The sequence below is a fragment of the Tenebrio molitor genome, chromosome 5 (assembly GCF_963966145.1).
Source record: "Tenebrio molitor chromosome 5, icTenMoli1.1, whole genome shotgun sequence".
NCBI lineage: Eukaryota > Metazoa > Arthropoda > Insecta > Coleoptera > Tenebrionidae > Tenebrio > Tenebrio molitor.
Window position 1 is genome coordinate 6282034 of NC_091050.1, and position 27937 is coordinate 6309970.

Sequence of the window (27937 nt, forward strand, 5' to 3'; positions counted from 1 at the left end):
GCAGCTTTAATCGTAGACACAGAAACAATGGTTTATATTCCTATTCACTCCTCACAAAAATTTAAATTATTTGTTTACTGAGAAATGATTTATATTGTTATCGTTAGAAATTGAGGTGAAACTAATATGTTAAAATCCGTTTGTTTAGATTAAGTGCTCTTTATTTTTTTTGCTTCGAATTATCTAAATTGTCGACAGCTATACAGGAAATACGTTGCAAATCCAGGAAGCAATTTTTAGGAAAGAATTTTATACAATTATATTTTTATCTACGTAGTAAAAATGGGGGTACTAAATAAATTCTACATTGTTTGTAACAGTTAACAAATTTATTTTAATTTTGCATGGTTACAAAAATACTTACTAAATATTAGATACATAAATTTTTTTTTTTGTTGAGTGAATATTTTTTTGGAAGTAATTTTTTGTATCTACATTGAATCTTACGAAATTATTTTGGATATCCTCTAAAATTTCAACTGTTGTTTAAGAAGAACATTAAACATAATGTATCTTGTCTATTGGATTACAAATCTATGACTAGAAATTTACTTATTTTTAAACAGTTTTGTCAATTGTCGTTTATTATTAAAAAAATATATAAAAGAAGAAAGTTCAGATTAACAAGATGGAAAAATAAAAGTATATAGACTGAAAAGAAAGTATAAATATTATTGTACATGGTAGTAAAAATGTACGTATCGAAATTTGATTTGAGTTCTTCTGAACTGTAAATATATCTGTTGTATAGTTACAATACAAAATAAATCAAAGATGTTTAAGTGGTGCGTTGGTGAATATTAATATATGTTTAAAATGATCTAACGTCTTACGCATTTATGTAGATAATTGAACCTAATTAGGAAATACTGTTTCAAACGGGAAGTTTTGGAAATTTTTATTATATATTTCCGTGAATGCTGTGCTTACTAAATCGTTTATTAGCGGCTTCAGAACCACAAAGCCTGGCTGCCATGCGGTGTTTATGATCCAGTCCAAAATATTTTCTGCAAAAAATACATCTTATTTGAGAATTTATATTTGATCAATTTATTTTTTTTAAATTGACAGTTAATTTAAAATTATGTAGTTTTGGTCAACCGTAACTGACCTATATCTTGATTAAGCTTTTAGGTAGGATGTGATTCAGTCTTACAGACAATCATTATTGTAAAAAGTAAGAATGTATTATACAGTGCCTGCCAAAAGATTAAAATAGTGGAAATATTTTCTTTACCGTTGAGCTTTCGAAAAGAACTTGGAAAAGTCAATTTTAAGAAAAACATTTTTTTTGCAAAAGTTGTATTTTCCACCCTTTCCCTGCAATGACATCATCGCCATTTTTTAATTGAAAATATTAGCGTTTTCTGTCTTGTATAATCAATTACATATTTATTATACATTCCTTTGAAGTAATTTAATAAACAGTGCTTTTAGAAACGTAAGTAGATTATGTTTTTGCAAGTTTGTATATTATATTGCCTATATCTTGCATAACATTAGGAAAAGTACCTACTCAGTACTCACCAACAATAGTTCTTCCTCCGGCTAAATGTCCAATGTGTAATTTCAATTTGTTGGTAGTTTGCACGTAAAATTCAGCTTTCAGAGGAGGATTAGGTATCGCTTGTCCAAGTGCATTCCTACGAGGCTTTCTTGTAACTTTGGTAGTTTGTAGGAAATCGAATAAATCTAAATTCCAGGTCCCTTGATTGCTTACTTTGTTACCAAAGAAAGTCCCCTCAATTTCGTATAAACCATTCAGTCTTTTTTCGGGGAAGAATTGAGTATACTCGATGTAATTTCTATTTAAGTCGGACCTAAAACAAACTCCATCATGTAATGCAGATACATCTTTTGAATGAATAATGTACAAATTACTTAAATTTGGTGACTTGAGAAGATGTCCACCCAGACTCGGTAACGTTTCGTAAAACTAATTTATAATTAAAAAAAGGACCTCGACGCTTTTGGGGAACCTCAGGGGCGAAAAATGGATCAAAAGGCGCGATTCCATAATCTGGCAAGCCTGGAATAATCGTTAATGGAAAATTTTATACCAATGGATGTAAAAGTGCTTACCGGACTTAAAGAATCCGTTAAGGGAATTCAACCTATCTTTGACGCAATCGTCGAAAGTTTCTTCCGTCTTCTGACAATCTCCGAAAAAACTTACTAGAAATGCCATGCATGTTAAATGATATATTAAAGATATTACAAAAATGTTTTTGTTTACAAGTCAGTCGAAAAATATTTGTGAAATTATAAATTCATTGTTCTATCTAATGGAAAGTGGTTATTATCTCTCCCAATTTCTACAACACGTGTTTTGTGAAGTAACGCATGATTGCGCAACACGTGAAAGCTGTTTTTTTATTGTGGTAAGTTGATTTTCGTTAATCAAAGCGTTTAACACTTTATTTTAAAACAAAATTGATAGGGATTTTTTTAATTTCAAATAAATAATTTACATATTTAAAACATCTTTAAAAACAGTCTATAAGATTATGTATTTAAATAAAGGAACTTACCCAAATCTACTTGACACTCCACACTGACAAACAATAAAGCCATTACAAAAAGTAACATTCTTTTGTTTGTTGACATGTTTATTATTTATTATGAAAAATGTTACAACCGTTAAGACACAATAGAAATAAATGATACAGAACCTAAGTGTTAATTAAAACAATTAGTGAACCACCAAGACATTTTAAAAATTAGTTGTTTCTATTCGAAGAAGCAGCGCGCAATGAAAGTGGTATATTTTGAATAAGATTACCCCACTTGTAGAGTTATGTTGGATTTTAAGATTCCGGGAATTTATAACCTACTCGTCCAAGTTACTTTCTCCAAGATGGTTGTAAGATCAGTGGAAAAGTATCAATCAGAAAGTGAATTGGATTTACAACACCAATGATGTATGCATGTATTTTTAAGCACTATACAAAAATGATAAATATGATTCAATAAAATTGATTCCTTAAAGTAACATAAAATCTCCTTAACTAATTAATTAATTAATTAACAATTTTTTTATGCAGGTACATATCTACTTAAAAAATATATTTACATTAATATTTTAACTTGTTTTAGAACAATCATAAAGTGTATAACAATTTTAATTTAAAAAAATAAGTACAATGATAATTAGATATACACTGCTGTGCAGAAAAATGGCGTACACCTATTTTTCGCTGCGCTAAGTGGGTCTAGATTGGTTTTGACTTTTATTTGTCAGTGTCAGTTGTGTGTGTTCATTTTCCTAATATGTAACTAATAGTGACAATCTCACTAACAGTGTATAACATATTTATATATATAATGTTAAAATCCACATTTACAAAGCATAAAATACCAAATTTTTTTGTTATTCCGGTAAAAAAATAGAATTTATTTTAGGTAGTTATGAATTATTTTATTGCGAACCTCTGTGAGGTAGAAAACATGCTTTTCACTGGTTCATTTACTGTTGCATACCTTCTCGTTAATAAGATTTTTTTAAAGGACGTTTGTAAAACTAATATAAAATGATTTGAAGGTTGCAGATACGTGCATAATTGCAATTATTTGCTGGGGCCAGCTGTTTTGTACTGTAGTTTCAATTTGGTTGTAGGTCGTAAAATTTTATTGGATATTATGAGCGATTAACGGGCACAATGGTTGGGTTTGAAAAGGTTGGGAAGCGGCGTGTGCCGTTTGCCGTACAATGCAAATATACCAAATGTACCGTATGTTTCAAAAAATTTCTGGTCAAGTAGGTTCTGAAAAACAAAAGCATTAAAAACGTATGGCGTAACTTGAATATTCAGGTGGAAATGTGTTTATCACAATAATTGTTTTGAATGAACTGTCATAAAATGGCAATTTCAAAAAAAGCTTGAGAACGGTTCTTTTCCCCTACGATTCTACGAGAATTCGGGTTGGCCGTTGGCGTTGGCGCCAAGATTTCATATTGCAGTACCGCGGACGCGCAGACGATCGCTTATTTGCTTCGGATTAAAGTTAGGTTATGTACCCGGCACGGCCGCGCAACAACAACATCAACAAAAGCCATAAAACCCGGGCAATATGTGTAAACAAGTAATGTAACAACAATAAATAAATAAATAAATAAACAACAATTAACAATAATGTGTTTTAAATTACTCTAGAGCAAGTGTTAAAAATGATAGCCTTGAGCTTCGATGCACATTGGAAGACTCCTCTTTATCAAGCAGCATGGGTGCAAAAAATTGCCACAAATAACGAAGAGTCTCGCGTGCTGTAGCCCCATCTTATTGAAAATACCCTTGAGCCAGTTGGAGTTGATTGTGAAAACATGAAGAATGTTGTTCCGGTATCTTTCAGCTGTTACTAAATCTTCAAGATCTTTTCGAACAATCCTTTGACAAATTGACACTGATAACTCAGTCTGCTGCGACAGTTGCCTGAGAGATAGATAAATGGGGTTCGTCTTCCACGTTTGACAGTCAATATTTTCCTCAGTACGAAGTTTGGGTCGAGCACTTCTGCTGAACACTGTCACTTTCTCGAAATGTGTGAAGTGTGTGACCATTGGAAAAATAAGGTTCAATCATGAATATCTGTTGTTCAGGAGTGAAAATCATTCTCATAGATAACATTTTGCGAACAAAATTATTACGGCAATTAATGACGTTTTTGACAGTTCAGTTATTATTTGACAAGCTGCGCCATACGTTTTTAATGTTTTTGTTTTGCAGGACCTACTTGACCAGAAATTTTTTGAAACATACGGTACAATACAACCCTGCTTAAAATATTACCTGCTAGTGGTAAACTAGGAGTTATAAGCCCCGCAAGATCTTTAACTTAAAGTACCATAAAATTTTACGACCTACAACCAAATTGAAATGACAATACATTTAGGGCCAGTTTACGGAAGCGAAATTAAGTTAATCCTAATCAAATGTGAGATTAACTGAACACGTGATCAGATTGAACCAATCGAAGTTTCGGATTCATAGGTTAATCGCGCATTAAAATTGAATTCGAATTGAATATTTAATTTTTAAAATGGTATTTTGGTCTTCGCAAAAGGAATTTATTTTCTCTATAAGGTATTATGTATTGAGAAAATAAAATAAAGTAATTCAATGTTCTTATCAGAATAAGAAAAGACAAATATGAAGCGTTATTGAATACATTTATGAAAGATTTTTTTTTATAAAAAGTATGTATGTATGTATTTTATTGGTACATAATTGCTAATAAACATTAAGTCGACTCATTTTTATTTTGTGTATTCTGTGATTCCATTACAACTTTTATAAAGAGAAGCAACAAATAATGTATTACATTCAGAAAAAAGACAGCAAGACAGAACACTTTGAAGTCTATACATATTACCCAAACAAGTATCTATGTGAAATACATGCTAAACTATTTTTTTTTTTATATAAATACATATTCAAAAGAATAATGTTATAAATGTATGGAAAAAAAATCCTGTTGATATGTAGTTTTTCTTTAAAAATTAAATTGGTTAGTTTAATGTCAAACATAAGTAAGCTCATCATTATTTATCAGTAATAACTAAGTATGTATACAACTGTTGCCTCATAAGTCAGTTGCTAAACTTAAATCTGCATCGACACCGACTGCAGTTTTTCTTGAATGCGGCTGACCTGCCCTTTTAAAATGTCAATGACATCGGAACGGAACCAAACAAAAAGTAATGTGATTTTAACAATAACATTCTTTTACTCTTTACTAAACTAACCTAAACGAAATTTGCAATTACATCCACACGTACAAAAAACGTAACATTAGCCAATCTCCCCACAACAGGAGATTGCAAAACAAGAAACTCTCGATTGCTGCTTTGCTGATATTTAAGCACTACAGTTATATTAAACATTGCTTAACTGTAAGAAAGTTGATACAGTATGTTCTAAATTCATTAAAAATTTAATATTTTAATTTGCCAAGAACCACATTTGAAAAGTGAATTCACTGTCTACTCCTTACAAGAGAAAGTGAAAACTTAGACTTTTGTTTAAGTTCATTTATCAAACACACATCAAATCGGCACGAACTTCGGAGCTGACAGTGTTGAAATTAATTTGTAAATTATTTTTAGTGATTTCAAAATGTTAACTATTTTAATATTTGCTGTTGTTTTGACGTGTTCTGACGCAACGTTGGATGTAAATACAGTTCGTAAGTACAATTTTAAAACACATACCTAGATATATAATTTAATTAAACTGTATTTTGCTCTACTGTTTTGTTTTAATATTTACTTCTTATACAATTCCTTTTAGAAATTTTATATATTTCAGGAATAAATTACATATCTGAATACGCGAATACATGAGAATAAAAGTAAAATTTACACGAACACGTTTACACGTTAGTTTTTCAAAATATGCATGAACTAATAATATCCTACATGCAATGCACTTCCGCATCGCTCTTTTATGTTGATTGAAGCTTTAAATTAAATTATTGTAACAATCACTGATTTGATTGCGCAAAATCTATCCATTATTCATTAACATCATTAACATAACTCTTGATTCCTTTTGTTGAAGAAAAGCAAGGTCATTGCATGCAGCTATAGGTGGTTGATTAGAGACCGCTGTACATAAGAATTAGTTTTGTAATTTCTTTTGCATGCAGTATGTATATTTTTAGAAATGCGCCGCTCACATATAATCTTACAATTAAAAAATATTACTTTCACTTATAACAATCACTGCAAAAAGAAGAGAGTATTCAAAGCAAACGATGGAAAGTCGTCAAGGGCCATTGACATCTTTTTGTCCAATACACTTGCATGTTTAATTTGCATTGCTTACAACTTGGTTTTAACAATTTTCTAGATAATTTAATTTTTTAGCGCCTTATGTAAAGCAATGTTTCGAGGGTGACCCAAAAATCATTGAGTGTTTTGAAAGTGCAGTCCATCATTTAAGACCATATTTAGCAACCGGCATACCAGAAATAGAACTTCCCTCAGTAGAACCGTTTCTTATGGATGAATTATCTCTCTCATTGACGACAGGACCAAACGGATACAAAGTGTCTTTGAAGGAAATTGATATCTTCGGAGCTAGCAATTTCACGTTATCAAAACTAAAGTTTGTACAGTGTCACTGAAACCTCAATGGTGTAATACTTTCGATTTCTTTTGTATAGATTGAGTGAAAATGGGAAACCTTTTGAGGCAAGAATCAATATTCCATTACTGAGAATTAATTCAAGATACACGAGCAGTGGAGTGCTCATTATTCTTCCAGCCAGTGGTAATGGCACATTTAATGCGCAGTTTGGTACGATAATTAACAATTCTCTAATAAACAAAAGCTTAGCTAAAGAATTTTTCCAGAGGACATTAATGCTGTTGTTAAGGGAATGGTGAGCGTGAATGAAAAGGATAATTTGAAGTTTCTTCATGTTGATGCGCTAAATGTCGATTTAAACGTGAAGAATATTAGAATGACTGTAAAAAATATTTACAAAAATAACAGGATTCTAAGTAAGTTTTACGAAAATCATTTATCCATTTGTATTTATTGCTTTGGTTTTAGCCGAAGCGATTAACTTATTTTTGAGAGAAAATGGACAGGAAGTTTTCAAAGTTATGAAACCTCAGCTAAGGAAGAAATTGTCAGCTCTTTTCATGAGTATCGCAAACAAGCTTTTAACACATTTACCGATCGATGTATTTTATGTGCCTCTATCTAAACAAACGAACAAATCGACTTAAAGACTAAGAGCAATGTTACGTACGTTACCTGTTTGTTGGATGTAGTATTTAGTTGGTGATATATAGTATAAGAGTTCATTATTTTGTTAGGAATATGTTATAAATAAATAGTTTAGTTTTCTACGATGTAATATTTATTTTATAAATATTCATGCTTTTTGATATGTAGTACATAATTTACTATTGTTTCGCAATGATCTGTTTAAGTATATTTTTTTGTTTTCTTGTTATTATGTACATGCTTGCATGAAACATTAAAAGTTATACTTGTGAATCAACTTTAAATGTTGGTATAACAATTTAATTAACTGAATAAAAAGTCAGGTATGAGAATAACTTTATCATTTTCATTACCGTTCTATAACTTACTCCCATAATTCCTTTGTTATTATGAAATTACATATATTACAAATTGGTAAATAGGTAAAAATTGAAAAGTTCAAAGTTATATGATCAAATAAGCAATAAAATATCCTTAAGCTGCTTTGTCTGCCAAAACAAAATTTGCTACATTTAAATGTAGATGGAACAGGTGAATAGGTAAGTAAAATATAAATTGATTTTGGCACAGTGAGGTTGGGAGGTGCTTTATCTATTTTTGTTTCTGTTAGGTCGACAATGAGCTATGAACTATTTTGATTATAAAGGTTGTTATGGAAGTCCACGTAATAAATTTAATCACCAATAGAACTCTTTAAAATATTTTTTTTACATATTGATCTTTTTTGATCAAATATTTTTTTTGACACTTCGCTCATGGGATAATCATCAATTGAAATGAAAGAGTGAGTGAAAATGTTTTTGTGTGGTAAAAACTACAGTTTTTTTGAAGAAAGAACGATCGCTGTTCTAATACTAACAGTTTTTATTGTTTTTCATTTGAATAATTCTTTTTTCGTGCTTCGTTATCATGTTATCAATGAATGTGTAAACACATGAGCAGCCATTTGGAGATATTATCAACAACAAACGGGAATTTCTTCTTTATTCTAGAAACTTTCCCTCTGATTTTCTTCGCAATCTTATTTGATACGAATTCATCAATGTTCAATGTAGTCTTCCTCGACAGTGGACTTACATCCACCATAGGGTTTGATGCAGAACTACCTGCATTGGCCAATAAAGTTGCCGAAGAACGTCTTATACTGCGACAAGTATAGCATCTGGTGGTTTCAAGAAAGATGAAAGAAGCAGCCTTCGAAGTTATTTTCGATAGTGTGTTAATTCAAAAATTCTGCATCTTGCATTTTGGATTTATATGTCGCAAAAAGATCACCCAATGGAATAATACATTTAGAGTTATAAAAGCATGTACTTCTTATAGATGTCATCAGCATGAACAGAGACTCCTTTTTGTAAAATTGTCAACTGTGTGAAACATTTGTCTTCGGATCTGGAACAGAAACATACATATGTGACCCTTTATCCTGAATGTTCAGATTAGTCAACTCGTTACATCATTAAGCACCATCAACGTCCATTATTAGTGTAAATTACAAAGATCAAAAATAATGTTTTGACGTTTCTTACATACTGTACTTTTTTTTCATATGATGGATTGATGGGTATTTTTGATATGTTATTTGTAATCACTAAAGGAAAATTTATACCAAAATTCCCCTAGCTGTGAGAAAGTTCATGCTTTCACTGTTTTTTGAATCATCCATAATTAACAGACGTTAAAGACACCACAAATAAACGCACCGAACTTTTCGGGAGGACACCCAGTATGTTTTTTTATCATAAGAAAAACATTTTTTTTAAATAATTGACATGTTTAGGTATAACAAATCCAAAATATCTTTTTTGCAGTATTATCGCCTATTTTAACAGTTTTAATGTCGGTAATTTACTTTAATTTCTATTATGTAGTTTCAAAGCCATTAGGAAAGAACAATGTCAGTCAATGCGCAAATTAATAATTAGCTTAATTACATAAAATATGTGTAAATTTTCTGTAAAAACTGTTATTTTATAATTAGTAATTTTTTGTAAAACCAATTTTGCAAGAATTTTCGTCGCAATTATACTGTTACTATAAAAAAAATATATCTTTTTCATTTATTCATGTTTCGTGTGTATTACCACAGAGAATTATAGATAATATAGGTAATGACGTCTTTGCACTTCTCCTGCAGCATACAGATTACTTTTTAAATGAATAACAAAATTTTAACATGGTTTTTCTCACGTATACTTTAGTTAGTTATTGATTTATTTCACTCATATGTAAAAAATAAACAAGGACAAAAATTTTAAAAAGCAATCATTAATTTATTATAAATTCACGTTGAAAGTAACCCAACTGATTATTCAATAAAATTAATTAAACACCACTCAAAAATCTGTTCTAACATATCTTAGAAATCAAACAAAAGCAACAGAAATCGTTCCTCTAAAATGATGATATCTTATTTTAAACCCACAAAACGTGTCATCCAATATAATTACTGATTCATTTCTTCCTTAGTAGTATCATTTCTTGGGATATAAAAGTCCCCTCCATAGTAGAGTTCAAAGTCACGGTCGTACCCGTACGAGGTCAGTTGGTGCAAGAATATCTTCAGAAGTAGAGGAACACAGTTATTAGATAAGCATAAAGTATGCACAGAATTACAGTTTTCATCGTGTGCATTGTTTCATGTTTACAAGATGTAATTGCTCAAGACTGTAAGTTTTTTAAATTGTTTTTTAAATGTATAATAATTTTGCTCATTTAATTTTATTTTATAAACGAAAACATAATTAAAAAACTTTTCTGATTGGAGTTCTAACAAATGATAATTACTATTTAATATTACTGTGAAGCAGTAATTACAGTTTTGCTCATTGAGATGTTGTGTGGCATTATTAACCCATTTCGAGCTTCGAAACAATTACTGTGTGTTTACTGTTAGTTCACTGTACTCCTTCTCCGTACAATTAAGGTGCTAATGACACTTTCGCGTTGACCGAGTTTTCGTTAGCAATTGAGCAAATAGACTACTTTTAAGGACATCGTGATATATGCAATCAATTTATGTTTCAGCACCTTATTTCCTGAAACAATGTCATCGAAATGACCCAAATATAAATATTTGTCTGAAGCAATCCGCGAATTATCTTGTCGCTAATATGAGAAGAGGAATTCCTGAACTTGGAATAACGGAACCGGAGCCAATCATCATTGACGAAATAGGTATCGCTCTGGGGAGTGGACCAGATGGATATAGGGCATCGTTCAGGAATATTCATGCCTATGGGGTCAGCAACATCACAGTTACGGGTGTCAGGTATGCCATAATTCCGTCTAGATCCGTTTGGATTTATCTTTATTACCTTCATTTTGATTTAGGTTCAAATTGTTAACTTCGTACCTAATTGATGTAATTACGCTCAGTGGATTGTTAAATTAAATTAGAGAGAATGCTAAACGCACTTTCTTTTCAGTGTTTTCTAAAAACAGTAGCAAAAAATATTTCATCAAGCGAAGTGAAGCAAATTTTCACTGTTGATTAATTGTTTATAACTTTCATTCTTCATCTCATACACATGTAGGGAGTGATTTAATTGTCGGAAATTTGTGTGAAAAGTCAATAATATAAATTTTAGGAGTTTAATTCCTTACTCGTAGTGTGGATAACAATTTGTTTAGTTATGTGGTTGTAAATATCAAGTAGAGCTTCGGTTTTATGTTTAGGTCAGATGTTGATAGTCACCAGTTCCAGTTCACTATGTACATTCCCAAAATCTCAGCTAGGGCCAATTACGAATCTAGTGGAGTTCTTATTCTAGTACAAGCTTCTGGAGGTGGAGAATATTGGGGAGAATATGGTAAATGATTCCAAATGATTTTTTTTAACATTATATCACTTCTTTTTGAAGAGGGTATTAAATGTAAAGTTTATATAAGAGCAAGTCCACACAGAGTTGGAGATCGTGCTTTCCTAGCTCTTCAACAAATCAAAATGGATTTTAGTGTAAAACATATCAGAATGGGAGTCGAAAATGTGCACAACGGAAACAGTGTTATCCGTATGTTAGATAAATTTAAATATTTGCCACTCTTCAAACTATTTTTGCAGAAGCGGCTTTAAATCTCTTCATCAATACCAACGCTCAAGAACTGCTGAAAGAAATGAAACCCGATCTCAAGAAAAAACTAATCGTGCTAATGAGGAATTTCGTTGAGAATCTTTTTGCTAATATTCCATACGACTCTTGGCTAGCGTAGAGTTTACAAACTATTATTTTGTAATTTATTTTTTTATACTTAATTTTTTAAATAAATTAGTAATTTAATGTAAGTAATTATTATCTTTTGTGTTCGTCTGGTGTATCTAACGATAATGACGGTTTGAAGACGTTTGGACATTCGATAATTGTCCAGTTGATAATGTATTATTATCAAATTATGTAACATGTAATTGGTAGAGGAAACGTCGCTATTTTTATAAATTTTCTTATAAATTACTTAATCATTGGTTAATTACCATAATTAACACTTCTTTTGGATTAGTTCAAATTTTAAACTAGACATATCAAAAATCATTAGATGTTCTCGAATCAATGTGTAAATATGCTTTACCAAGTGAATGACCACTTTACTGGTTGCTAAAGTTGGTGCAACTTCATATTTTTATTCAAAATGCAGAATGGTTTTGTTTCATGCGTTACCAATTTGAAAAGTAAATACATCTAACATCTGTAATGAATACCAGGATGAAGTGTTGCAACCTTGCCATTTTCAGGAAATGCATCATTTCACGTGATCAATAATTTCATATTTCTGTATAAAAATAAAGCATTACAAAAGGAAGCCTACATTTTTATGTGTAACCGGCAACAATACAATGAACAATCTTCCAGGAATTATTCTTGTTTTGTTTGTTTTATTTTTTATGAAAAATCATGCTAGTGAACTCCGTAAGTGAAAAAAAAAATGTATTCCTTTTTTTTTTAATTAATTTTTTTAGCATCATTCATACACGTTTGCCACCGAAGTGATCCTAATTTAGGTCAGTGTTTAATGGCAGCTGTGGAAGATATAAGACCTTATTTGGGAACAGGTCTTCCGGAATATAATATTCCAAGCCTGGAGCCCTTAGTTATGCAGGATCTAATATCTGAAGAAGTCGCTGGCATGAAAATAGTTACTTCTCACGTTAGCGCTTATGGATGTAGTGACTTCTTTGTCAGGGGGATAGAGTATTTGTATCTAAATAACATACTACAACACAATTATCATAAAATCATCTTGCAGAATTGACAAAGACTTGCACACTTACAATTTATCAATAGACATTCCAAAATTGCGTATTCAGGCAGATTACTCCATAGATGGAAAGTTGCTGCTGTTACCTGTCAAAGGAAATGGAAATATGGAAGCCAATGTCAGTAAGTACTTTACTTCACAACAAAGAAAAATCGTTTTAAGACAAGATTTTTTGGATTAGCTGATTGTGTTTCAAACTGCATTTTGCAAGGTGAGATATACGAGAAAGATGGTGAAGATTATCTTCGATTTGTTTCAAGTAAGCTGAATGTTAAAGTGGGTGGAGGGCATGTTCGTCTTGAAAATTTATTTAACGGAGACAAAGTTTTATGTGAGTATTGAAAGGTAAATTGCTGTTGTTTAATTTGTACTTTTCAGTGGGAGTAATCAATGATATTGTAAACAAAAATTTGGAGTCTTTTCTCAAGGAACTAATGCCCGTCGTCGAAAAGGCTCTTTCTGCTATGTTTTTGGAAGTCGGTAATGATGTTGTTGGAGCTTTTACGTTAAATCAATTGTTTCCACAATAATATAATGTGAATAATAATGAAACTAAGCTGTACGAACATAATTTGTTCTGATTATATTTCACTATGTCAGATGCTTAAAGTATAGTTACGTTTAAAAGTAGTGAGTAGTAAAATGGAGGCAAGTGTTGTTTAGGCTTATATGAAGTGGAAAATTTGCAAAAAAAATTACCAAAAAAAAAACCGAAAACTATAACTATTCAAAAGATCATTTATTTTTGTTCTCTTGAAAGATTTATAACAAACAGAAGATAATATTTTGACCATATATTCATGTGGTAACAGACATTAACTGCAATATAGATGTTTTATTTCGAAACAAAGGCACTATATTTGAATCATAAAACAAAAATGGCAACATTAATATTTTATTGCGTCACAATCATTTTTTTCTAATTGTGTAACTTATTTTTCTGGAAAAACTTTATCGTAGTCTAGATCGTCAGTAATTTTTCTTGCAGCTTCAAGTAAGATTTCGGCAGCTTTTCTTTGTATGAAAGGTAACGCTCCTTGTATAAGTTCACCTTTGTTTTCATGTAAGATTTCACTTGCTGCCTTACCTAAAAATAAAATAATATGAACACTGCTACAATGACAATTTAAGGTAAAAATGTAAAATGAAAATATAATGTCAATCTTTCTTTTTAAGTACTTAATTACTTAATTAGAAATATAAAATGTGTGTAAACAGCTTAAATTACGTCAGGCAGTACCTATGCCTCCTTAAAACGAGATCAAGTTTTGGTAATTGATAAATTTGATGTCAATGAAACGCCTTGACAATACTGTAATTAATAAGTTCTCGAAAAGAACCATTAACTTACTTAAAACTTCGTCACCGTTGAAAAGGTTGTCAAGGTGGATGTTATAATCACCGATTTTAATTGCAAAGTCAAAGGAAGTGAAGTTAATTTGGCGGTGTCCAGTGTGTTGAATAATCTCAGCCTTCAGAACTCCCTGACCATCGATGTCAGCTGCAAAACAGGTAGGTATACATCATGGAAAATCACCTTTTGCGCAATTTAATCATAGTTGCTCACTTATATCCGCAGTAAATTTTCCTGAGCCTTTGATGGGTACTACGAGAAGCCTGGCGTCGATATCATAATCACCAACCATGGTCATTTTTGGGAACCGGACACCTAGACGATACGTATTCTTATCGATATTGAGCCTAAAAAGTTTCAAATTTAATTTCGACCCAGTTGGAATAATCCCACGTTACTTTAATTTTGTTATTTGGAAGTCACTGGCTCCGTGAACGTCAATGTTCCGCAGAAACGCTTTGAGATTTGATGGTGGTTCACCTCTGAAGATTGCTATCTCGTCGATGCGCAATGGTTCCAAAGAAGGAACGTTAATTTCCGGAATACCACTTTTAAGGCGAGGTTTCAGTATTTCCACAGATTCTCTGATGCATCTGGCTACGTGAGGGTCAGATCTTTTGCAGATGTGTATGTAATTAGCTACGAAAAGTAAACAATTGCTGCAAAAAAGTGTATGTTGATTCCCTATTATTTAATAACCCATAATTTACATTTTTCGGCTGCGTCCTTCTCACCATGTGAAAACATTTATGCTAGATATTCAGCAACTTAGATAGTTGTTGTTTTGAATTTTGAAGGAAAATTAAATGCTAAATTCCATCTTGTTTACATTGTTTTTACTAAACGAAACAGTAATGCATGAGAAAATAATTTAGTTTGGTTCACATGCTTGATTTTTGTTGCAATTTAACTTATTTCTTTCTAATTTGACCATTTATTAATTCCTTTATTGTTACCGAATGAATTTATTTAGTATTTAAATTGTTGCTTTCTGCTAATTAGTTGTATGTGACCTTCGAAATAATAATAGATAAATACCCGATGATTAATAGAAGGTTCAAATAACAGGTTAAAGTACGAAGAGGAGATGCACTTGCGTTTGTTTATTTATATATGTATGTTAAAAATATGTACAATGAAAATTACGAAAACATCTAACCAAATGTTCTATGGCATAAACATTTTTTTAAAGAGATATCAAAGACATTTTTAAAATGTTATGAATTAATTTTTCACGTTTCACCTCTGTGAATTACTAATTATTGTATTGTAAGATGTAATGAGAATGAAGCAGTGTCGGTTTTCCCAACACGACTAAAATTAAAATGTTTACGTACAACAACGTATATTTTTTCGTCGGTTATGTATATACTGATCTAGTGATTGACAGGCACAATATCCCAATAAATTTGTTTAAGTAGGGTCTTTGTTCGGTTTATATAGGGCTTAAGTCAAAATTCCTTAGGAAGATAAAAGCACTATAAGAACAATTAAAAAAAGAAACGTAGATTCGTAAGAAAACAAACACTTTGTTTTTAAGTGAGGTATATTTAAATTTTGTGTGTAGCAGAACATCTTAATTTGATATAAAGCACGTTAAAAATTTCGGTGGAATGTGGTTGGTCGCTATCACAAAAGCTTAACTAATCGCTATAAATGTGACATTAAATTTTCATTTTTATTTAGATTTTAAAATGTTTCTTTTACCATTTGCTTTTCAAATAGAACATCATTACTGTCAATGCAAAACGAGAAATTAGGATATTTTGGTTTTGAATTTGGTGTTGAAAACAATGAAAGAAAACTACAGTAAAACGACTGTTTGTTAGATTTGCAATGGAAAAGAAATCCTAGGAATATTTTAATAAAAACATTATTTTAATTATCTTCATTAGCATAGGTGACGGTAATAGTCAACTTCTTAATGATCGAGTTATTTTATAAGGTCTTTTTTTGATTGAGTATATAAAATCTAAAAAATGTATTACTTACGAATATCTCTAGTTGCATTACAAACCACCAAACTCACAAAGAAAATTGCAAAACAATGAAAAATCATGGTTCGATTAAATTTTGTAAAAGTACAATCGCAGAATGCTCGTTCTTGAAATTGTCTTAACAGTTTTATAGTATTCTTCAGCACTTGTGACGTCACTTAATAGTCAACAAGACTGAAAAAATTCACGCGAAATCATTTATTTGCATGTTCGACCTTAAGCTTTCATTCTTGCCGCATCTTGGTCGATGATGACATTAATTTAAAGTGTAATCGTTGCTATTGTAAATTATGTAATTAATCTCAGTTTTTTAAATGTAACAAATTATATAAAATGGTATGATATTTCTTGATTAAAATATTCCATCGAGCTTTGATATTTAGGTACTCGTACATATATACAAAAATACTTTACGTAATATATACTTTACATACCTCAGTAAATAGCGGGAAAACCGCTTTTATTATTAGTGTTAAACCAAAATGGTTGGAAATTAAACATTAGTGTTTTGTTAGTTACGGGACAAATTATTTCACCTTGAATGTTAATTAAACACTTTGATGTTGTATTTCAATTATACTTATCCGCTATAGGTTCATCGCTTAGTTTTAGATTTAAACAGTTATTTGTAATTATTATTGACACAGTTTAAACCAGTAATTGTACTTTTAACATTTTTTTTTAATTACATAACGCATAAATAAAAATTAACATTGTTCGCAGTTGCAAGATTAAATGTTTACCAATAAAACAAAGCTTGTTAAAAATTAAACCACTTAATCAACGTACAGTGTATGCTTTTCCTTCACCTCTTGCTTATGCAATACCATTTCAAACACCATTTCAAACACAAGTTGCTGCATTGACAACTGATTTTTATTAAAAATATCTAACTACATATACACTTTTATTTAATTTCTGAGTCAAATCAAGATCAAAAAGTTATACATATTTAAATAACCTTGCTATATACTTTTGATGATGTCTCTAACTAAGATTTTACGTCACGGTTTAAATTTATATAACGAACAAGTCAAATTAATTCAAAAAACAAATTTTTTAGATGTATTCTTTATTTCCTGTTATTATAATTAGACTTAACCCTCCACCACCCGGCGGCACGGCAATTTTGCCGGAGTACATACACTGTTACGGATAATACTATCAAGTAATAGTGCAGTGCTTATCAACATAATTACCGGCGTCTCGCCTCCACATTTTGACTTTTTTGTGTTTTATGTTCTGTGTCAATGTTAAGGAATTTCCTCACGATATGACATGAGTATAATAATATGTATACCTTTTATAATTATAACGTTAGTGAACAAGCTCAATTTAATTTTTTGTTCGACACTGTCAGAATTTGAGAATTTTCTCCTGTGTAAATGGATTTTGATAAATGTCACCAGTTGTCAAAACGAAACGTCAAGCTAATTTTAAAGATTTGAAACGATTTGGAGCCTTTAAGAGGTCGTCGAACAAAAAAACGTTGTATTCAACTCGTTCTTGTGTAAATTGGGCTTTTTTTGGCACTCGATGGCCTTTAAAACGCTCGTTTCACTCGCGTTTTAAACTGGCTCACTCATGCCAAAAATAGGCCAATTTACACACAAACTCGTTAAATAAACTACTATAGCAATTAAATTTCTGCTATTTATAAGAATCCTCAAAATTCGTCGCGACTTCTCTGTGAAACTTGATTTTTTTCAAGTTTCTATATAAACATTCTTAGTACAATAAAAGTTTATACATTTTTAATTATGGTATGAGTGTAAAATTTCTAATGCCAAATAATTTTGTAAGTTACACAATTTGTCAATGACATTTTTTTTTATAACAAACATTAATGAAACCGATTATACTTAAATTATAAAAGAACTCGCCGATTTAGATGTGTTTAACAATAAAATTGGTGGATAGTAATGGATAGTCATCCATTCTCACCATTAGCCCAGCAGTTAATCAGCATTCAGGCTGAACTTCGTCATTATGGCTATTGTCAACTGGCTACTAACTACTGGCTAACTACTTTACTTACGACACTTCTGCTGTTACTCAAATGATACTTAAGATTACTGTCCAACTGTGAAGGTAGGGACTTAAGGACAATAAGTCAGGTCCCTTACGAATTTCGTTAGCTAAAGTGTGTCTTACAATAGCTGAACGAAAAAAAAATGTTTATAATAATACTTAATTGGTTACAATTAAAACAATGTTGATGACGAAGGCAACTGACGATTTATTTCCTTGAATCTAAATAAAAAAATATATAAATTCACAACATATTTATTGCAAACTAAACTATCGCGTGTTCATTTAAATTTCCGGTGAAAGTTGCCGTTGAAGAATCGATTGTGAAGGCACTATGGATTACGGATCATGTGTCAGTTGTTTAAATCTTACCTTTTTACATGGGTGGTGCGTTCACAATCGGCTCTTCAACGCCAACTTTGATCGGAAATTTAAATGAACACCCGATACATAAATTTATTATTCTTGGCTGATGATATTAATACTTTGTGTTCATTCTGTTTAATTGCGTTTGAAAAAAATAATTACTCTGGGATTTTATGGGATTTAAAAAAGTTTGTTCAGTACGGCTGTCCAATCACAGTACAATGAGAAATTATAACTTGTTATCACTCTTTGTTCAGGTATTGTCAGGTATTTGTCAGGTATTTAGCAAGGGCTAACTATAAAAATAAAATTTATTTATTTTTTATTATTGTCTTAGTTTGGGTAACTGTTTATTTTTTTCTATTTTTCTGTTATTTTATACTTCTGCAGCAATTGATTTAATTTCATTATTTTTTTAAATTACATTTCCTTTGTACGTACGTATTTACTGCCGTAGCCTACTCGTAATTTTGCAGAAGTATTTACTTGGTAATTAAATTACTTTTGGAATAAAAACGTAAAAATTTTAATCTAAAGTATGTAAAGGGCAACTTGTAAGTAAATTTAATTACGTCAAAAATAAAAAGATTTAATACAATATCGTCATGGAATTCTACAAAAAGCGGTGGCTGGAAACTCCAATTTCTAATCCTATCTACACATCACATAGTTACGAGTAGCTTGGTGGTTCAAAGTTTCAGACTAGTATATGATCTCAACTGCGTCAAGTTAAAAAAAAATAATGTGAAGTTTATGATAATTGCGTGGTTGCTGAAGATAATCTTTGCCAATATACAACGCGTTTCACGCAAGAGTACGAGCCTGACGATCCCAAAATGCAACCCAATATTCGATTTCCATGGGTGATTAGGTGTAATAAATCATGTTTTGTCAAAAACTAGTTTGGACATCCCTGATTTTTTTTAAATTTCCCCTTATTCACACATTTGTGAAAAAGCTCTCCAGCGATTATGTTAGTTAGGAGTGTCCATTGTGGAATGTATTTTGTGTTGCGTTTAGACTTCGTTAGGCTCTTACATGAAACACATTGTGTATATACTTAGGTACATCATTTTGTCACATGTAATTAAACAGTTCATATGGTCTAGGATTACTTTATTTTTTACTGAGTAAATTCCACGGTACGAACTCAGTTAGGAGATACAGAGAGCTAAATAATATGATCGTGAGCAATATACCTAATACCATATGATTCAAAAATTTTCTGAACAAATAGGCTGCGAAAAACAAAATATGTGAATACCTACGACTTAGGTTAGGTTAGGATAGGTATACATAAATAACATAAACATTAAATAACACAAACTGTTTTCAAAACAAAACAGAATATTAATTCCTAATTTATTATTATTATCAATTACTAATATTAATATTTATTAATTCCTAAACAAACGAAAGGTTGGACCTTTCATTCAAGAAATATATAATATTATGATTTAAATACAGTGTATACACAAAGCTATACTCATGGCCATAATTGGCTAATAATTTACTATGATGTAGTGTATATTATGTAACTCCTATCCCACCTCCACCCGGCGGCACGGCAATTTTGCCGGAGTACACACACTATTACGGATAATACTATCAAGTAATAGTGCAGTGCTTATCAACATAATTACCGGCGTCTCGCCTCCGCATTTTGACTTTTTTGTGTTTTATGTTCTGTGTCAATGTTAAGGAATTTCCTCACGATGTGACATGAGTACAATAATATACCTTTTTGAATTTCAACCACCAATGTGTTCTCTAAGTCCAAAATTTTTAAATTTTTAAAAAGAGATTGGGGTACTATTCCTGTTGCTGAAATTATAAATGGTAAAATCGAAATTTTTTCTAAACACCAAAGATTTCTCATAGCAACGGAGAGTTCTAAATATTTATTAATTTTTGTATTATATGTCTGTGTTATATTGTGTGAATTTGGAACAGCTATATCTAAAAGATATGCTTGCTTTCGTTGTTTATTTAAAATAATAATGTCTGGTCTGTTATGCTGAATGTGAATGTCAGTTAATGTTATACATACTTATATTATTATACCAACAAAATCCGATTTTAGGATAAATGGGAATTACCTAGATCAAATTAAAACAGCCGCTGGTCTGCGGTCAATTCCTTCATTTCAAACATCTGGAAATACCGATGAAACCTGAAACATAGCCTGCGCAGGTTCTTCCACCGGAAATCCAAAAAAAAAAACAGAAGGCATAATTACTTAAGAATTATTTTGAAGAATAAAAATCTTTTAGTTCTTTTAGTTTTGAATTATTCAACAGCATATGAAGTTATCATTTCCATTAAGAATAAAAAAAAATTAAAATCAAATTGAAATATGAAAGACTTATAAGATGCGTAACATATTAATTCCACAGCCTAATTTACGATAAATAAAGTACATAAATGAGAGTTGTACTTTGGTTCGTTCGAAAGGTTTTTCATCCGAATGCAAATTCGACAGAATGAATGCACGGTTTTGTTCATGTTTCTGCAGACACCACTCCGAACATTGCAGAAAAGTCAGCTCATTAAATGCTTTTGGGGTTAGTAAGTCTGAAGGTGCTCTGCCTCCAAGCCCCCAAGAGCGTTGTTCAAGATTCGAATATACTCGTACTATCTCAAATAGCATAAAAATGATAAGAAATGGACAGAAAAATTATTAACATTGACTGAACAATAAAAGAATTATCAAAAATATCTTAGGTAATACAATTTGATTTTCAATTTTAATGTAAAGAGGTTTATAAGTAGAACACGAATAAAATATATTAGTAAGGTTTGTATAGATTTCCGTAAAGAACTTATACACTTTTAATCAATTAATTTACAAAGGATATGTTGCTTAATACTTAATAGTACTGTAGGCAACACAAAATACACCGTGCAAAGAGAATTTCACCAATGCAGAACATTTCTCATAATACAGGGTTATTCACGTAAGATGACGATACTGACCAGGTAAAAATACAACCCAAAATACACCTGACAAAGCATTCATTTTGTTTTGGTATTTAAAAATTAAATCAGGAATCCAAGTAGGTACTTTATTCATTTAAAAGGTATATCTGTCATTGCATTTTTCGTTCGTATTTAAAATTTGAAAAGGTTTTCGAACGATGACAGAACTGTTGAGATTTGGGAAAATTAAAGTACACTGACCGGCACAAAAAACGACTCACTTTGAATTTTATTAATATAATTAAGTAATTCATTGTCTTAGAAATTTTTTTTGATATCATGTTGTATTGATAAGTGTTATTTAAGTTATTCTTTGTCAAAGAATATTCGACAAACAAAACATTAAACACAGAAAATAAAATTTTAATAAAAAAAAAAATAAAAGCAATTTTCCAGAAAAAAATTTATGTCATGAAAAATTGCCAAAATTTGAACAGCATGTGGAGTTAGTATCTCGTATTGTCACATTAAATCTTTTAACACGTAAATCAACCGACAAAAACACAACGTGGAGAAACGCAAATTTTCTAATTATTTATTTAAACAAAACAATACGGTTGCCATGGTGACCATAGCACTCCCGATCATTGAAAATATCCCAATTTAACTATAATAAAGAAAAATAAGCACAAATGTAATTTCAAGATCCTTTATTAAAGAAATCATAATGAGTCGTTTTTTGTGCCGGTGAGTGTATTATACAGTGAGTTTTTTTTAAGACTGGCCATAGGGTTTTACATGCTAATTTTTCAACCCCCTGTTAACTTTTGTTCCGATGAAAATATTCAAACCATTTTTGGAACAAAGTTGGAAGATTTTTTAAACTATCGGATAGATTACAATTCAATATCCAAAACTGTCGAAAAAGTTGTGAAAAAACAAAAAAATATTTTTTAGCGCGCCGAAAGCGTCCAAAAATGGAGATCGTCAGGTGCTGGTTGAGCCGACAATGGCGCTACTCTGGCGGCCGCTCGACCTACTATTATTTCTGCGCCCTAAAAATATTTTTTTTACAACTTTTTCGACAGTTTGGGATATTGAATTGTAATCTATCCGATGGTTTAAAAAATCTTCCAACTTTGTTCCAAAAGTGGTTTGAATATTTTTATCGGAACAAAAGTTAACAGGGGGTTGAAAAATTAGCATGTAAAACCCTATGGCCAGTCTTAAAAAAAACTCACTGTATAATAAGTATTAAAATTGAAACTGGTTGTTGAAAGCAGTGTGGTCAAAACAAACAAATCAGGCATTGTAAATTATCGCTCACGTCGTAGAGGAATTCTGTGTTAATGAGCATTCAATGCGTGGGCATAGACAATTTGTGGTCTCAAACGCTACTTTAAGTAATTCTAATTTAATGAATTTTAGACGTTGGAATTATAATTGTGCATTTTATCATTATTAACTGATAATGGAGCAAATGTCTATAATAAACAAGAGCAACATTTTACATTCGTAAGAATGGTAATTTTCCAGCTTTATTGCCAAACGCGACGGCACAGGTAGGCAGATTTTTCGCGGAAATATCAAAGAAACGTCAACGATCTGTTCTGGTTAACCTAGAAAACAACTTTTAAGGTTTTACCATTAAAGATAAGTTAATCAATTAATTAATTTTTAATAGACTTTTCGAGAGGTAGACAACCAATAGAATCACTTTTCATAGGAAGCACAATTATCGGTACGACACAAAGCACGACAAACGTTTCGATAAAACAAAAGATGAGATAGCACTCTTGATTTGTTTTCTTTTTGATCACTTTGTAGTTAAAACAAATTCTACTCCTAAAAATTCAACCTCATCCTGGCAACGAGACACAGAGTAGATAATCCACTGCGTAGAAACATTTATTTGCTACGTAATCTAGTTAATAAACTAAAACAATATATATCAAAGAGTTTTTTGGTTTTTGATTGTTTTTTAAGGGTTTCTTTTTTATTTTAAGAAAGCCAAACAACTATTTTTACTTCTACACAGGCTTCTGTTGGGACGAATAATAATAAAAAACAAGAAATAAGAAAAAGTGATATCGCTACAAATTAAGTCCCTTGTACCTTATTCCCGTCAAATGAATTGTAAACATAAAACTGACTTTCATGACATAGTATAATAATATTGTATGCAAAGCAAACAGAACTGTCTAAGGCGATACGGTAAGGACTTCAAATGCTATAGAACATTAATTGTATTGTATTCAACACTTGTTCGGCACATTCTTGAGTATGGTTCTGTGGTTTGGGCGACCTTTTACAGAGTTCACATACATGGAATTGAATCTGTTCAAAAATTATTTATATGATATGATAAAATACTCCATAGGGGTAATTTCTACGGACATGACATATTTTTTTCAGTGATATCATTTAGTCTACAACCTGATGAAAGGACCTTTTGTTCTGAATTCTATTCGTCAGGATTCTTTGTCTCCTGAGTGTTTATTGTAAATTAATCTTTCGATTCCTATGAGTTAATAAAAAAAATATAATTTATTAATACAAGAATTATCCTCTGTACATTAGAATACAAAATATATTGTACTACGATGACCATAAAAAAAAAGAAAAAAGTATGTATCTACAAATCATGTGTGCAATTTCTAGAAATTGACAATAGAACAAGATTCGAGTTTAGTTAAATGGCGTTTTCAACTAAACTCGAATAAATTGGCATAAAAAATTTTTTTTAAAACATTGCGAGTTTTGGTTGCATACTTCTTCATCAATATTTTGTAATATGTATATCTTTAATGAAAATTTCACATTAAAATAGTATTATCTGTTTCTTGAAACTGAAATCGAACAACTTTCAAATTTTACTTGTTTCGTTACTGACCGTCGTTAATTTTTCAAGTGTAATCAATTATTATCGATAATTAAAGCCATTAAATCATTTTGTATTCATCACAGTAGACACTTCCTTTATAATTCGTGTATCTGTTTTATTAATTTTATCGAACCATTCTCAAATATTATCGCAACAACTTATTTCCAGTCCAAGGACTTGACTTCCCCATATAAAACTTTTTGCTTTTGAAGAGACTCGCAGTATTTGATACCTTCGACGACCGCATCGTGTAATAAACCCGATAAGTTTTTACTTTCTGGTGTTATCAAACAATATGTTATTAGATATAGTTGTATTTTTTGTGGGAGCAGCTTGCCTTGCATCCGCGGCACTACGTAAGTAAATTTTTTAATTATTATCAGGTCAATTATTTGCGTTATTCATCAGTTATTGAGTAATTTCTATAAAATTAAATCTACTTCGATATTATTTGTAAACTACCAGCGTCAATGTCCCTTGCATAATTTACGTGCACCGGCATTTTAAATATCAGATTATGTATTACTTCTTATAAAATTAGGTATGTCAACTCAATTTTTATGAGTAACCTTACAATGAAAATATTTTCAGCATAATTCAAATTAATAATTGTAATTTAATAAATAAAATTTCATATTTAAATTACTTTTAGTGCCAAATTTTTGGTTAGTGCTTATTGTAAGTATTTTATTTTTTATGCTACTCTATGACAAGTGACAAGTATCTTATTTCAATTATCTTTTATGCAAAATTGTTTAAATGCAGAAAATCATCTCAAATCAAAAGATTCTTTCATATAAATACTTCCAATTACCTATTGACAAACTGGTTGTGTAAGTGAAAGTGATAACCTAAATTTAATAAGTCACAAGTATTTAAATGACACAAAAAATAATAATATTGTCGTTTATTTTTTCTCAAAAATTAAAGTCAATATTATGTTAATATAAACGTCATCATTTGTAGACTAATGACATTTATTGACGTACCAGGAAGATAAACATTATATTTTCACGGTAGGAAGGTATTACGGCCTTCATCCAAATGTTTAAATTTTACGAAACAGAACTGTTTTACATATTATTATTTTAAACAAATTAATACCATTTGATTTCTCAATTCTTTTAGAATGTTAAATTAAAATTGGACCAGGAAGATAATAAAACTTAACAACTATGGACATGTGTGTTTTGACAAGTTAAAAGGGGCACGGCATCGAGCCCGGATATATTTATCATTACGGATGTATTATATAGGGTTATTATAAATGATTGTACTTGAAGCAGGCCATGCCCATGTTATCAAATCTTTGCCGCTTTCACGTGAACTGTCAATTGTTGTAGCTGTCACTGTCATTTCTTAGGTGAACAGTGCGGTGATGAGGATTTTATTTATTTATTTTTTTAAATTAACGATTGAATCCAAAAATATTGAGTTGTTTTGCACCTAATTTAACTCCTGTGTGTGAACGGTGTGTACTCACTTATTCACATCGTTTTGATGTTTTTTATATGGAGCGGCAACCATAAATTTTACATTTAGTTTTTCGCCTACTTGGACTACAATCATTTATAATAATAACCCAACATTTTTTAATGGTTTAAAAGACTAATATTTTAAAATGATTACAATAGATGTGTTTTCAAATATGTAAAACATTTTTTTTTCTTTCAGTGGATAATAATTTTAGCATGCTTTCGTTTTGACGGAAATACATAGATAAATAACTTCAATCAAAGTAATAATAAAATTAAAAGTTATAATGAAGTACTCAAGGTTGTAATGAATTTATAATTATCTATTAAACACTTTAACTGTCATTTAAAACAAAGACAGCAAAATGTTTTACTACAATAAGTTCGTCATGCTGTGTTTTTATGGGTATTTCACCCTAGTTATATTCTTTTCCATTTTCAGTGGTGTGAAACATAAAAAAGGTAAGAACGTTCACATATCCTCAAATTGACAGACGAAATATAATAAAACAAATTGCGTTGTTTATGTTCATCAATAATTGCTGCTGCTATTAGAAAATCATCGGCTAGAATCAATATGTCCATCGTTCAAGTACGTTCTGTACATTTTTTGAATATAAATAATGCAACCTTCGTAATGAAGTTGCATTGTGTTGCACACATTTTCTTTTATTGGCGCAACATACTTGTATTTCCCAAGCAAAAATAAAATTCTTAAAATGTAGAATGACAATAGTAATGTAATTTTTATTTTATAAAGATATAAATATCCCACTATATTAAATCATGTTACTTTGACATAATAATTTTGCAATAGGTATCTTCTAATACACGTAGAAAATTGGAATTACGTCACAATAACCTTGTACTTCATGCCAAGGAAATTGTTACAATATGATTGAATTAAATCATTAAATAAAAATTCCACTGATTTGTAAAAATAAATTACTGTTGTTTCAGCCCCGTATATTAAAGTTTGTACATCATCAGAAAAAAATCTTACAAACTGCATCATCGATTCAGTGAACCTTTTGAGACCGAAGCTGAAAGAGGGAATTTCGGAACTGAACGTGCCGCCCATCGAACCACTGCTGCTAGATGAAGTAAAGCTGCGAAGCGGTCCAAGTAATGCAAAAATAAACGCCAACATTACTAACATAAAAGTATGGGGACCTTCAGGGTTTGAGATTTTGGAACTTAAGTAAGTAACTTTATTCCCACAAATATTTCAATTCTATTATTTTATGACAGTGTAAGTGTTTTCCTTGATGCAGGAAATTGTGGAAAACCTTCACCTTAAAAGTTCTATAATAAAATGATACATTAATCTTCCTTTCAGACCAAATTTGCCAAAAGCCAAGTTTGCTTTCAAAGTAACAATTCCTGCCTTACATTTTGAAGGTGACTACGACATTGACATGAAGATTCTTGTTTTGGAGTATAAAGGAGTCGGCCCCATTACAGGAAACTTCAGTAAGTTTAGATACTGGACTGTATTTCCTTTTATGTAATCATATTTTTCAGCAAACTATAATTTTGATTGTATCCTAAAAGGAAAGAAAGTCCAAAAAGATGGACAAGAATATTTAAAATTTGATAAAATGCGTTTAAAGTTACACATCGGACATTCCCGCATTTCACTAGGAAACCTATTTCATGGCGACCCAGTCATTGGTAGAGCGACAAATGACGTAATTAATGACAATACAGATTTGTTTATCAACGAGATTAAGCCCGTTTTAGAAAATTCGTTGGCTGAGAAATTTACAGACATTGCCAATAAAATTACATTAAAGTTCACCTATAAAGAACTGTTTCCTTAATTTTGCTGCACACATTGCTGTGACATTTTGTTTCATTATGAATTATATTTCTTTTTTTAATAGTGCTTTTAATTTTTCCCCAAAATAAAAATTTAGGTT

The 27937-nt window shown here is 30.7% G+C and overlaps 6 protein-coding genes across 7 annotated transcripts; 4 read left to right on the plus strand and 2 right to left on the minus strand.

Annotated features, from left to right (window-relative positions):
- Nucleotides 1-312: 312 nt before the first annotated feature.
- On the minus strand, nucleotides 313-2818 carry Jhbp16 (Juvenile hormone binding protein 16). Its single transcript, XM_069047842.1, has 5 exons — nucleotides 2532-2818; nucleotides 2083-2175; nucleotides 1882-2029; nucleotides 1528-1820; nucleotides 313-1007 (listed from the first exon to the last, which is right to left on the minus strand). Exons 1-5 carry the CDS (start codon nucleotides 2605-2607, stop codon nucleotides 856-858), a joined length of 762 nt encoding a protein of 253 aa, XP_068903943.1. The 5' UTR covers nucleotides 2608-2818; the 3' UTR covers nucleotides 313-855.
- A 3041-nt stretch (nucleotides 2819-5859) lies between these two features.
- Nucleotides 5860-8071, plus strand: LOC138131078 (protein takeout-like). Its single transcript, XM_069047840.1, has 5 exons — nucleotides 5860-6183; nucleotides 6866-7106; nucleotides 7165-7298; nucleotides 7355-7504; nucleotides 7557-8071. The coding sequence occupies exons 1-5, from the start codon at nucleotides 6114-6116 to the stop codon at nucleotides 7733-7735; spliced, it is 774 nt and encodes a 257-aa protein (XP_068903941.1). The 5' UTR covers nucleotides 5860-6113; the 3' UTR covers nucleotides 7736-8071.
- Nucleotides 8072-10243: 2172 nt separating this feature from the next.
- Nucleotides 10244-12025, plus strand: Jhbp2 (Juvenile hormone binding protein 2). The gene is made up of 5 exons (XM_069047732.1): nucleotides 10244-10405; nucleotides 10764-11007; nucleotides 11415-11548; nucleotides 11600-11749; nucleotides 11800-12025. The coding sequence occupies exons 1-5, from the start codon at nucleotides 10339-10341 to the stop codon at nucleotides 11946-11948; spliced, it is 744 nt and encodes a 247-aa protein (XP_068903833.1). The 5' UTR covers nucleotides 10244-10338; the 3' UTR covers nucleotides 11949-12025.
- A 505-nt stretch (nucleotides 12026-12530) lies between these two features.
- On the plus strand, nucleotides 12531-13601 carry LOC138130992 (circadian clock-controlled protein daywake-like). Its single transcript, XM_069047733.1, has 5 exons — nucleotides 12531-12640; nucleotides 12691-12922; nucleotides 12978-13111; nucleotides 13171-13320; nucleotides 13368-13601. The coding sequence occupies exons 1-5, from the start codon at nucleotides 12568-12570 to the stop codon at nucleotides 13517-13519; spliced, it is 741 nt and encodes a 246-aa protein (XP_068903834.1). The 5' UTR covers nucleotides 12531-12567; the 3' UTR covers nucleotides 13520-13601.
- Nucleotides 13602-13707: 106 nt separating this feature from the next.
- Nucleotides 13708-16495, minus strand: LOC138130989 (circadian clock-controlled protein daywake-like). The gene is made up of 5 exons (XM_069047731.1): nucleotides 16336-16495; nucleotides 14742-14982; nucleotides 14557-14690; nucleotides 14341-14490; nucleotides 13708-14076 (listed from the first exon to the last, which is right to left on the minus strand). Exons 1-5 carry the CDS (start codon nucleotides 16400-16402, stop codon nucleotides 13922-13924), a joined length of 747 nt encoding a protein of 248 aa, XP_068903832.1. The 5' UTR covers nucleotides 16403-16495; the 3' UTR covers nucleotides 13708-13921.
- An 8240-nt stretch (nucleotides 16496-24735) lies between these two features.
- LOC138130679 (protein takeout-like) lies at nucleotides 24736-27898 on the plus strand. Of its 2 annotated transcripts, none has more exons than XM_069047286.1 (4): nucleotides 24736-24896; nucleotides 26976-27216; nucleotides 27355-27488; nucleotides 27540-27898. In XM_069047286.1, the coding sequence occupies exons 1-4, from the start codon at nucleotides 24836-24838 to the stop codon at nucleotides 27836-27838; spliced, it is 735 nt and encodes a 244-aa protein (XP_068903387.1). In that variant the 5' UTR covers nucleotides 24736-24835; the 3' UTR covers nucleotides 27839-27898. The 2 variants fall into 2 exon arrangements, with proteins under 2 accessions (XP_068903387.1, XP_068903386.1); XM_069047285.1 differs by lacking the exon at nucleotides 24736-24896 and adding an exon at nucleotides 26350-26477.
- Nucleotides 27899-27937: the final 39 nt, after the last annotated feature.